Below are 13,219 nucleotides of genomic sequence, written 5' to 3'. Positions count from 1 at the left end.
TATTTTTTTTTTTTCAAATCGTCGGATTTGACTACCGCACCCTGTAGTTGGTCCATTCGATAATAGGCATATAGGTCAAAATTGAAAATTCAAGATAGTTTTCAATAGCGCCGGGGAAAAAAAGAATAAGAAAAAACGGGAATTTTTACGCAAAACATGTTTTTGACAAAATCAATTTTGTTTTTCAGCGTAACTCAAAAACGAATATCTACAGATATTTGAAAGTTCCCCAAATTTGTACATTTGAAATTTGAAATTTAGTTTTTTTTCTACAAATATCTATAAAAAAATGTTCGTTTAACTAAAAATATCAATTCGTAAAAATGACCATCATGGTGTATAAAAAAAAAATAATAATATGCTCACATCACCGATCATTATGGTGATAACAGTTTGTGAACTAGTTACTAGAGAGCAGTAGTTGTACAGTTGTAGTCCCACGTCAATCGTCATTGCTGATAAGGAAAATATCGAAGCCCCCGACCATCTTTCTAGGTTCTATAAATTAGTTCCTTCTTTCTCGTTTTCGTGCCGTCTGACCACTGACGTACTTACGTTCGAGTCTACCTCAAACGTTTTTAACCGGACGACGGACGTATTATTATTTATTATTACAACTACCTAAGTTACAACACTACTCGCAGTTACCTTTTAATATTAATTATATTCGTTTGTTATTACATTTAAATTCCGTCTTACGATTAAAAATGTTTTCCAAAGTATGTAAGAATATCATCAACCAAGGAGCTAGACAGTATTCTTCAAAGGTAATAAATTACATTTTTTATTACGATACCTAGGTACTACACATTTGAAATAATTTAGTTGTTATAATATCATTGTGTTAGCAATTTGATTAATAATATTAAATGTCCTTTAATCAATAATTCTTCGTATTTGATACATAAATAATATATTATTTTATATCTCTACCTTATTGGGTTGGGTGTACAATACCGCCCATGACTGCACCAAATCATTTTGAATTAACTTTAACTTATTACCTAGGTACTTCAAAGTATGTATTTTGCAGAGAAATATGTTGTATAATATTTTTTATAATCTTGATAAATATTTTATTTCATACATGTGGTTTGTATTTATTTATTTATTTTTCTATTTATCTTCGTATTCTTTTAAAATATTTGTTTGTGCTTTGATATATTTATAGAAAGGTTTAAAAGTAACAGTATGTGGAGGTTCAGGCGGCATTGGTCAACCCCTGTCGTTGTTGTTAAAACAAAGTCCACTCATCACAGATTTAGCTATATATGATATTGCTCCAGTAACTCCAGGTGTGGTTGCTGATCTAAGTCACATGGATACCAATTCAAATGTAACCAGTCATGTTGGTTTGGACAGCTTAAAAGTGTGTATATTTATGAATTAATTAGTATTTAATAGATGGTTGGTACCTAATTAGTAATCAGGAAATTATCTAATTTAAAAAACAAGTAAAAAAGTATATTTTGGCTGGCATAAATTGGTGAAATATGCACTTATAATTAATAACATACATACAAATAACCCACTTATAAAGTAAAAATATATCAAATATACAAAATTAAATAATTTTATTGGTAGGTAGGTACTGATTTATAATTTATTTTAATCCAAAACTAATTTATATTTACCCGGTTTTAAGTCTTTAAAAAGAATTCAAATTCATAATACTCCATCCCTAATCAAATATGACCTTTATGATCTGTGGATAGCCCTGCTAATAATATTGCATCACTTAACATTATGTAAAGATTGTTAAAATTATATTAACCAACAAAATAATGTACATAAAATTAATATCTCTTTATGCTAAATTAAAATCAAATAAAAGATTTGATTGAAATTATATTAGAAAAACAATTTAAAAATATAATGTTATGTTTAAGACGATTAAGAAAATTATTATATAATATTGATTTATAGATAGGTACTATTTGTATGTCGTTGCAATTTTCAAATTATATGACAACATTTCATAAAAAAAGTTGCAATTATCTAGGTAAATAATATAATAATACAATTAAAAATTTACCTTATTGTTCCTTTACTGAAATTCCAATTATTTTTAACATTTTTACATTTTTTTTAGAAATTAGTTTGTTTAATCATGAAAAATTATGTACTTATCAGTAAAGGAACAGTTTCTAAGCTGTGACTACCCATAGCGGTCAGCCACAACATATACTGCTCTCAGTATAGTCATGATTTTACGTTTATAAGGCTGTTCCGTGGCAGACCAGTTTCTGTGGCCTGTCACAGAGACTAGTAGCAGCTTGGAACCTGTACATTTAGTCTTTTAAATAACCATTTTTGTTTAATAAACTGAAATACATTTTAGTTAATAGGTACTAAAGTCTTTGAAATTGTATATAAATTATTTTATAGCCCATTATTTTTATGGATATAAAATTTACAGAACGTTTTATTCCGCATTCCACCTACTTAGTTTTTAATTACCTTCTAATTTGTTGTATAATACTATAGTTATTGAAAAATGTTGTGTGTGAGGGATTGTATATATGTTTAGTATATAAATAACACATTGTCCTTAGTTTTGCATATATTATTGCCAATATCTTAGGTTCTTGGCAGTAACATATTTAATAAATTCTAAAAATAAATCATTATTTGTTTCAAGGTAATGTTTTGATTGCCAAATTTTTACTTCCTAAATTGTGTTAGGTAATAAGGTGTCAATCTTTAAATTTGGTATAATTTATTTTTAACTATTAATATTAATATACTTATTTTATTTTAATAACATTTTAATTTTTATGTATTTGCCTTTTTTAGGATGCAGTAGCTGATACCGATGTAGTTATTATCCCTGCAGGAATCCCTCGTAAACCTGGTATGACAAGAGACGATTTATTCAATACAAATATTTCAATTGTATGCGATATTATTAAGGTTATTGGACAAGTCAGTCCTCATGCTCTTGTTGGAATTATATCAAATCCAGTAAGTACTTACTTTTATAATTGAACTATTTGTTTAGTATAGAGAATACTTAAGCTTATTGTAAAGTAATAAGTCGATAATAAACTATACCTAAAACTAAAACCTTGTCATTAAACATTTGTTTTATAATTTATAGTGGTAATTTTCGCGTTCAGTTTTAAATTTTTAATTCTTATGACAATACTAGTTCTGTTTTGAGTTAAAAATAATAATAATAAGTATATACCTATTAGGTATATTTGAATTAACCATACAACATAAAAAATAAGTTTTTACCAGATAAATAAAAAAAAACATGACCTTAGTCTGTATTTAATTACTGTGAATGTCTAACAATAATTATAATAATTACATTTTGTTTAAGTAATAAATGTAGTGTATTATTTTTGAATTTAAGTATATTAGTACAAAAACTATTGTTAGTATTTACCTAATTATTTATAATCAAAATATTTTATTCAGAATCTCTTACCCAACCTTTTCTTCTAGTCGTGTTAACATTTTGAGAAGTTTTCAAAAATGTTATTTTGTACTTATGTATTTAAAAGTACTGATATTCTATTTTTTTTTTTTTATCTTTATTTTTCAATAAATTTAAAAAAAGTATTGAATTATATTTAGAGTACTAACGATAATAAACAATAAACTCTGGGTAAAAAGTGTTGTCATCATATTTAACATATACTTTACCTGTATTACTCAAAGAAGTATCATTTTCACATTTTGTCGGTACATCCAAGTCATAGTTGACATCTACCACTTCTATTTTCTTTGTTAGCACTTTGCAAATCATAAATGCTAAAAAATATTTGAAAATTTAAGTTTAAAATCCATCTGATATGATATTAATTTGATATACCTCCATCTGAACTTGAATGTCTGTGTGCATATTCAGGACATGTTGAAAAACAAGCACCAATTCCAAATCTCGACCTATATGTCTTACGCCAGTCAATATTATTCTGTGAAATACTCAAAGCATTTGTTGGTGAAGTTGCATGATATAATTTTCTCTCCCTCAGTTGATAGCTGTTGCCAACTTTTAATTCCTCTTTCCATAATAAATACATACCATAAAGTTGAGGGTTGTTCACTTTTTTCACTTTGAGAATCTATAATCACCATATGATATTGGTATGTTAATACTCATTACGATATACATAAACCTATTATGTCTATTAAAATATTATCATCTAAACTATGAAATCACTTTCCAGATGAAAACTAGTTTGAGCAATATTTACTATTTTATTTGTCTTTATTAATTGATGCTTACTTGGAATACTTACTTTAAAAGATGATTTTATACCCACGAACAATGATCTATTTTTGTAGTCATTATTATAGTCATAATCTTCAAGTACACTTTGTTGGTAAACTTTTACCAATGGTGATGCTTGAGAAAAATCACTAAATAAGATTATAGGTACAATGTTAATTCTATTGTACTAATAATATAATTTATTGTGTGTACATTATAATATTATATAAAATTAATTGATATGTGCAAATTCCAAAGTGCTTTTGTTTAAACCAACATCTAGTATATTGCTTAAGAGGACTGTAAACCCGTATATAATATTGTCTCTGTCTTACAAACTTACACAACGTACAACATAGCTAATATAAGTTCAGCGAATAAATTTTGTGTCTTTAAATTTAATATTGGAATGAATAATTTACCTATTATTAAACTTATAGGTAAGAATATTATCTGTTACTGATAGTGATAGTTTAATTTAAAATTGTGTCATAACTATGTAAAATATTACAATTTTTATATCATCATAACTCGTTTTAAAATTTAAATATATCAATAAAAGTCAATAAAGTTAAACTAGATAATATTCTTACCTTCAAGTCTGATTATGAGTCAATTGACTCTAATATTAAAACTGACAACACAAAATTGGTTCTGTTGAATTTAGTGTTGCTATGTGTAGACAGGGTCACAGGGACAACACGTTTGGCGTCTTTTTAACAAACTTTGTAACTTATAAATAAAAATCTTCTTCTCTTAGTTTACAATTTAAATATACACGGTTCTCAAAATGCTTTATATAAATTAGATACTTACCAATCTAAAGGCATTATTATTACTTTGATCGATTTGTAGATATTTAACTAATTCCAAACTGGGATCAGTAAGACTTCTTAAAGAATTATAATTATTTTATTAATTTATAATAAAAATCAACCAACACTCTTGTGGCGTTATTAGCTACTAATCCAGTTTATTTCCAGGTTGCATATTCATAATTCATTATATGATTTATTATCTAAATACAATTGTGGTAAAATTCTTTGCTGTAGATTTTAATGGATTTATAATTACTATAAAAATATTTTATTTACTTTGTAGATAGAAAATAGTATTCTATATCATTGTCTATCAATATTTAAGTTAATATGTCTAATGTCTCAACAAGACTTGACAAACTATGAACTGTGTATTCAAATAATTTAATTTATCATTTCAGTCATGTTCAAAATATAAATAATAATTAACATGTAATGTTTAATATTAGACAATAAAAATTGCTAACTCATTTATAAATATTACAACCTCTCTTATATGTACACAATAGTTGGAAAATATTTTATATCATAAAATATAATGGCTATATTTTCATTGCTGCTTTGTGTTCAGTTCATTATTAATTTATATTTTATACTTGATTTTGTTTATCACTACTTAGCATTAGTAACAGTGAGTTCAAAGATATTTTTATTTAATGTGTATATTTGTATATTTTATTTAGGTCAACAGTGCTGTACCTGCTGCTGCAGAAATATTGAAGAAGCTTAATGTTTATGATCCAAAAAGGTTATTTGGTGTGACTACATTAGATATTGTTCGGTCAAACAGATTCATTGCTGAACTTAAAGTAAATATTGAATATTGATATAACTTGAATTATATATTTGATGTATTACATAATTAATAAATACCTATTTTTTTAAGTGTCTTAATGCTACCGATGTGAATGTTCCTGTTATTGGTGGACATTCCGGACCAACAATAATTCCCTTAATATCTCAATGTACACCTCAAGTGAAATTTGATCATGATGTGCTTGTGAAGCTTACAAAACGCATTCAAGTAATAGATGTTTCTTTTTTTTTTTTTAATTAGGCTTATTGAGCTTAATTTTTTTTACACATTTTTTATAATAATTGCATTATATTTATTTTATTTCAGGAAGCAGGTACTGAAGTTGTACAAGCTAAGGCTGGAGCTGGTTCTGCAACCCTGTCCATGGCATTTGCAGGCGCCAAATTTACAACTTCTATGTGTAGAGCGATTCTTGGCGAATCAAATGTTGTAGAATGCTCATTCGTAGAATCAACAGTGACCGACTCACCATACTTCAGTACACCAGTTCTTATTGGGGTAATTTCATACTTGTATTATTATTTGTTATATTTCATTCTGAATAATTTTCATAGGAATTTATCGTCCACAACAATATGTTTATATTTTTTTTTCATGAACAGAAAATATTTAATTTAATTGAATGCCAGTCAAATCTAACGTAATTGTTTTGTTGTTGGGTACATACAATAATATTGTACAAATTAAGATAACAGTTTCATGATTGCAATATTGCATATTTATGTATACATAGGTGTTACACAATCATATTTTTCTGCGCTCATCAAACTATTATCATATCAGAATAAACATATTCAATTTACTCATTTTTTTTTTTTTTTAAGTTAATGCTGAATAATCTTCATCCAAGTGGCAATTAAGAGCTTTACTTTTACCATCGACAGTGTATAATTTTTTGCTTTTATTCTTTTCTAGAAAAATGGAATTGAAAAGAACTTTGGCATGGGAAATCTGTCAGATTTTGAAAAAGAATTACTAAAGGCTGCCTTACCTGAATTGGCTTCCAACATTAAGAAAGGAGCAGACTTTGGCAAGAACTACAAATAAATGTCATTATAAATAGATTACTATAATTCCGATCCATTGTATTATTTACAACGTACTGCTACTTAAAAGTATTTAGATTGAAATTGTGCCCTCTCTTCTACATGACAAAATCTTATGTTTACCGAATATTATTATGTACAAGATTTAAGAAATTACTCGAAATTAAATTATAAAAATTAGACATAATTCGTTATTTAATATATATTATAAACTATGTCACGATAAATGCTAGTTTACATAATAAATAATAATATTTAGGTACACTGAAACATATTACAATTTGTTATTTTTGTTTGAATTCTCATCTCTGCAATGATTGCAAAAATGTTGTTGGGATATACACCAACTGCTTAACCCAGTTTTCTTTCGAATAAGTTTCTTTTTTTTATTCGATTTTGCTATGTGAACCTAACAACTACATTATTGCACACGGATGTTATGTGTGGTGTTTTCATAGCTGGAACCACTGATGGCGCTGTGGGCCAGTTTAAAAACTGTTATTCTAGAGTACAATTGCATAAAAAAAAAGTGACATACTAATTAGTAATTAGTAACCAAAAGTAATTTGTCGTCAAAATAAATTATAGAAATGAGGAATTATATTTGAAAAATATATATATACCATTTGAACACACTAATTTATTTAAAAAATATATTATATTTATCAAACAAAATATTCAATTATAAAATCAAGAAAATAAAATTATAATTTATTTTTATTTAATTAGATACACACAAATATCAGTTTAAAAATTAGTCATCAATTTATGATGGACATAGTATATTAATTATTTATATATATGTGTGTAATTTTTTTGTTACCAACTTCCTTTTTTAATTGAATAGATTTAAAATAATACAAAAATATAGTATTTAAAATATTATTGAGTTTTGTTTTAATATTGATCTTAACAATTAATGAGTTGAAACGATTATAATATATGTTAAAATATTTTCAATAAATATAATTTAAACTTCTATAGATATACAAATTCAAACTATTAAATTTGGAAAAATTCAGTCAAAACATCATCAGTAAAATCGTATAGAGTACACTTGAATCATTTGGTAACAGTATATCAGTATTAATACTTATGACTAATAACTTATTAAGAGCTATACTCTTTGAATACATTTCCGGCTATTACAAGCTTCTGTATTTCAGACGTTCCTTCATAAATCTCTGTTATCCGAGCATCGCGATAGTGCCGTTCGGCAGGCATGTCGGAAACATAACCCATACCGCCCAACACTTGAATACACTGATGTGCATTGAATGTTGCTGCTTCGGACGCAGCTAATTTGGCCATTGCTGCTTCCTTTAGAGGAAAAATCATTTTCATTTTTTAAATTAACAAATGTAATTAAATCTATGAACCTTTGTGTATGGTTTGTGTTCGTCTTTTAAAACAGCTGCTCTCCATGTTAACAGTCTTGCACTTTCTACTCGTAAAGACATATCAGCAATTTTATTCTACAAAAAAATATGTATGGTATTTTTCATTCAAATACAAACTTCAATATTAGTAACAGTATTTTTAAAAACTAATAAATACCTGAATACTTTGCAGTTTAGATATAGGAGCGCCAAATGCAATTCTCTTGGTTGCATATTCAACAGCAACATCGAGAGATGCTTGCGCTATTCCTAATGCCTGAGAAGCAATCCCGATGCGGCCAGCATCTAAAATAGTGTACTTATTTTAGAACAATAAATATAAACAAAAAATAATAATAAAATTACCCAAAGTCATCATTGCAATTTTGAATCCCATACCAGGTTCACCCAAGATGTTTCCTTCTGGAATTGAACAGTCTTCAAATATTAAATTACTAGTAGACGAACCTCGTATGCCAAGTTTATCTTCTTTTTTACCCAGTGAAAACCCTTAGAATAAATGTAAATTCATCATTCATACCATACATTTATGAATCTCTAAACATCTATATTATACTTAAAATACAATGATTACCTGGATATTCTCTTCTTACTAAAAATGCACTAATTCCTTTGTGTTTCTTAGCTTTGTCGGTAGTCGCAAATACGACTGATGCTTTGGCTTCATGAGCATTAGTAATCCATGATTTGGTGCCATTTAAAATCCAATTTGATCCACTTTTAACCGCCATAGTAGAAGCTGCACCAGCATCACTTCCATTACCTTAAAAAAATATTTAAAAACTATAATCGATAGTACAACATTTTGCACTTGAATTAGTAATCAAAACTAAGATGATTAAATACTTAATATTTATATAATCAATCGTTCATATTTGCAATCAATTATACAGTTTTTGTAAACAAAAAAAAACACAATATACAATATTAATATATTACACTGTATTATAATATTTTATATTTCACTATTAGGTCAATATTATTATTATTTATAAAAATTATTTTTATGGATCTTTTACAATTAAGGTTTCGTTGTAAAAAAAAGGGTGAGAAACACTGGTTTACACTTTTTTCAGTAATTTATATCAGTAAGATCCTGCAACATTGTTATACATTTTGTTGATGTTTGATAAAATAGAAACATTGTAAATCAAATCTCATCCAATTATAGATAAAATAATATATTAAATCAAGAATGATAAATAAGTCGTTAAAGGTCATGTTCAATCTAAATTAGTATTAGTAATTACTAATTACTATCATTTTTATAAAAGGTTGAACTATTAACCTGAATTACGATCCAAATAATTATTTCGATTTTATAACTATTGTTTATTTTTATTAAAACATTAAATACCAATAACTATATCTATCGACTGATTAAATCATTCGACAATAAAATTAAATAAATTATGAAATTTGATTGCTTCTACATAATAAATCATTTATTTAAACCTGTCTAAAATCAATCTCTCGAACATAATATTGTGTATTTAAATCAACAATAAATGTTTTATTTACCTGGTTCACTAAGTCCAAAACATCCAATTTTTTCACCAGTTGTAAAAGGCCTGATATACTCTTCTTTTTGTTGATCATTTCCAAATTTATTAATTGGGCCAAGGTACAAAGAATTATTCACGCTCATAATAACACCAGCTGATGCACAACCTCTAAAATAAACCAAAAATATTGACATTCAAATATAGGATAGAGGGGTAATAATAAGTTGGTATATTCTTATGTGGTTTTAATGTACCTAGAAATTTCTTCTATTGCAATAGCATATGCTAAATAATCAAGACCAGTACCGCCTAATGATTCTGGAATATCAATTGCCATTAATCCCAGTTCTCCCATTTCTTTAATCTGAATTACATAAAAATATAGTTCAATGTAAACAAACACTTCAAACATGGCATGTTGAAAAATTTATTTTTATCACTATATACTTATAATATTACAATTTCCTAACAATATACCTAGTCAATATTATACGAAACTTATATTATATAGCCTATAGATAATATATTATGACATTTTATCTTATATAGATATTTAAAATATTATCTATCAATCCACTGCACTAATCTTGTCTACATGGTATAAATAATCTGAGCAAATGACTGCAACAATACTGTACTTGAAATGTAACAATAACCTTTGAATTCAATTATAAATGCATTTTTAACATCAACATAGAATATTAGAATGTAAATACAAATACAAATGCTGTCAATTACATAATATAAGCCGTATAATCATCACATTTAGTAGGAGTATTTATCATATGGACATTAAACATTCATAATGCGAATAACAAAATAAATAACTATCTATAATATTTCTATGGCATAAATGAACCTACTTCGTTAATTTTTTTTTTTTCGATATTATATAATTGATCAACACAAATGCAGTTTCAAAACAAAGTTATGAAATAGACCATATGGACTTTGCATCATATAATATAGGTATAGTGTAAGATTATTTCCATATAAATTTCATTGCATTAAATTATATTACTAACAGATTGTAAGTACCTACTAATTTACCAAATTTATCAATGCTGCAGATTTATGATACCTACATATTACCTAATGGTATTAAAGTCAAACATTTATCACAAGGCACAGACCTGTTTCTCGGGAAATAAATGTTCCTTGTCCACTTTGCCTGCAATAGGTTTTAGTTCTCCTTCTGCAAAATCTCTACATGTTTTATACAACAAGCGATGAGTCTCTGACAAAGATGACATAGATGCTATTGACCTTTTCGCGACGCCATTCAGAGCAAACTTCACCCCTACACAATGTAACAATACACATATTAGACTTAATACACCAGTATTCAAAGGTTATTATAAACTATGTTATTTATTTTGTATTAATCAATTCGACCTTAACTCGATTAAAATATTGAGAGAAAAAAAAAATTATAAATCATTTACCTGGCATTGTCAAAAAAGAAGATAATTTTAAACTCGACATGATGATTCTTTTTTTTTTTGTTTTTGATTCAAACAAATTTATAATAAGACAATATTATTATTATTATAAACTATAGCAACACAGTATACACGACGAGTCGGGGCATATATAGAAGTGGATCAGTGGATGTGATGCAGTTTGAAAGTCAATCGTACAAGTTGACTGGCCGAATGAGCTGCTAATTGCTATAATATTAATATGAAGTAGTTTATAAGTAGTTTATAAGTAGTCGCGGAAACGAAAAATGAGCGCTGACCGTCATGCGCCAAGCGGCAGTTTATTAGTAGTGGTTATCAATCTTTGAAACAAAAAGCCCGCTTTTTTTTAAAATAGATCAAATAACTTATATAGGTATTATTTTATTATTTAAATTATAGGATTTTTTTTTATTGGTTATCAATTTATTTTACATTTTATCATACAAACAATTAAAAAATATTTGCAACGGAAAAAATAATAAAAGACAAGTATATTATAGTAAAATAGTAATTTTTAAATAAGTGTTTGAACGTCATCTTCACTGTCCTCGTCATTGCCAAAATCACTGTCGTCAGTTTGAAAAGTTATAATGACCGGTTCTAATAGACTGTCTATTAGTATCTATTTCTGATAATCTTCATCCTGGATTGTCTCAGCATGTTTGACGCATTTTTCCCAGTCACTCTTGGATACCAAATCCAATACCTCGCGAGTGAGTCTTTCGACGTCCACCATTTTAAACGTTGAATTATTTTTTGCCACTTCGCCTTTTACTTGAGCCCATATAAGTTCAGTGGGGTTTACTGACAATGGTACAGTGGCAGTCGTACTACTTCATGGCCCATTGAACGTGCTATTTCATCTAGCTGGTACCTTTTAAATGTCGGTTTTAACAAATTCACACGTCCGCGTAGTTCGGCTAGAGTTTCCAAAGGTGAAAAATTAATATTTTAATTTTTCAGCCATTCCTGCACCTTAGCTTTTCGAGCATTACATTTTGGATGATTGTTTACCAACATATAATGATAGGGTGCATTATCCATAACGATTACGCATGGTTCGGGAAGTAGTTTTAGCATATCTACATACCATTGTTTAAACATATCTGAATTCATAGACGAATGGTAGTCAGTAGAATTTCCAGCTTGACATTTAAAAACTAATTTCGATCCCTCTATGAACCCAAAATGCGATGGTCCAGCGTGAGTAATTATTAGGCGACCTCCTTTGCCGGTTGGTATTTTAAATCCCTCAGTTTCTTCATTATTCTGCCAAATATGAGACCTTGAATGATTTTGGTTTACCCAGGTTTCATCTAGGTAAACCACAGGTCGGATATCTTCATTCTGTCTGAGTGTACACATTGTACGTACAAATTTACATCGTAAAGCGACTATATCGTTTCGCTCCATAAGCATTTTGCGGCCATTATTGCATTTCTTAAATGTAAATTTTAAATTTTTTAACAAAATTTCTGACCGACCTGACCGCATCCTTCATAATGTGGTAATTTTTTTTTAATTTCGCTTAAAATTGAAAAAGCAGTCAGCTATTTATTTCTTTCATAAAATTCGTGTACGATCCGTCGGATTACATCAGCATCGAAATCGTCCAGCTCGGAGCATTTCTTTGCACGTTTGTACAATTTACGAGGTGATTGAAATTGCACTTCTTCATCACTATCCACTGAAGATTTTTTCGCCTCCATACATATACGCCGCACAGTTATATACGAAATACCACAAGCCTGAGCAGCAATTTTTTGTGCGCTTTTAAAAATATCTGAATCCAAATCTTTTTTTTCCGAACACATTTTAATACAATTATAAACACTAAAAATGATTTTTTTACTCTGACTATGAGTATCTTTAAACGAAATTTTTAAGTTTTAAAACAAACGTACTATGATATTCAATGACTATTACACGGCGCGCACGAAATACG

At 27.7% G+C, this 13,219-nt stretch overlaps 4 protein-coding genes across 4 annotated transcripts; 1 reads left to right on the top strand and 3 right to left on the bottom strand.

Moving 5' to 3' along the window:
- The first annotated feature begins 502 nt into the window (after positions 1-502).
- LOC132940811 (malate dehydrogenase, mitochondrial) lies at positions 503-7,180 on the top strand. The gene is made up of 7 exons (XM_061008574.1): positions 503-767; positions 1,172-1,369; positions 2,797-2,964; positions 5,727-5,852; positions 5,930-6,067; positions 6,167-6,358; positions 6,776-7,180. Exons 1-7 carry the CDS (start codon positions 708-710, stop codon positions 6,905-6,907), a joined length of 1,014 nt encoding a protein of 337 aa, XP_060864557.1. The 5' UTR covers positions 503-707; the 3' UTR covers positions 6,908-7,180.
- LOC132940812 (protein mono-ADP-ribosyltransferase PARP12-like) lies at positions 2,971-5,207 on the bottom strand. The gene is made up of 4 exons (XM_061008576.1): positions 5,042-5,207; positions 4,254-4,374; positions 3,824-4,076; positions 2,971-3,762 (listed from the first exon to the last, which is right to left on the bottom strand). The coding sequence occupies exons 1-4, from the start codon at positions 5,053-5,055 to the stop codon at positions 3,590-3,592; spliced, it is 561 nt and encodes a 186-aa protein (XP_060864559.1). The 5' UTR covers positions 5,056-5,207; the 3' UTR covers positions 2,971-3,589.
- Positions 7,181-7,596: 416 nt separating the features above from the next.
- Positions 7,597-11,532, bottom strand: LOC132940810 (short-chain specific acyl-CoA dehydrogenase, mitochondrial). Its single transcript, XM_061008573.1, has 9 exons — positions 11,257-11,532; positions 10,945-11,111; positions 10,066-10,175; positions 9,828-9,979; positions 8,881-9,069; positions 8,652-8,795; positions 8,464-8,591; positions 8,286-8,381; positions 7,597-8,226 (listed from the first exon to the last, which is right to left on the bottom strand). The coding sequence occupies exons 1-9, from the start codon at positions 11,294-11,296 to the stop codon at positions 8,017-8,019; spliced, it is 1,236 nt and encodes a 411-aa protein (XP_060864556.1). The 5' UTR covers positions 11,297-11,532; the 3' UTR covers positions 7,597-8,016.
- Positions 11,533-12,225: 693 nt separating this feature from the next.
- On the bottom strand, positions 12,226-12,983 carry LOC132940623 (uncharacterized). The gene is made up of 2 exons (XM_061008341.1): positions 12,870-12,983; positions 12,226-12,714 (listed from the first exon to the last, which is right to left on the bottom strand). The coding sequence occupies exons 1-2, from the start codon at positions 12,981-12,983 to the stop codon at positions 12,226-12,228; spliced, it is 603 nt and encodes a 200-aa protein (XP_060864324.1).
- Positions 12,984-13,219: the final 236 nt, after the last annotated feature.

The sequence above is a fragment of the Metopolophium dirhodum genome, chromosome 3 (assembly GCF_019925205.1).
Source record: "Metopolophium dirhodum isolate CAU chromosome 3, ASM1992520v1, whole genome shotgun sequence".
NCBI lineage: Eukaryota > Metazoa > Arthropoda > Insecta > Hemiptera > Aphididae > Metopolophium > Metopolophium dirhodum.
This window is presented reverse-complemented; position numbering and strand designations above follow the sequence as displayed.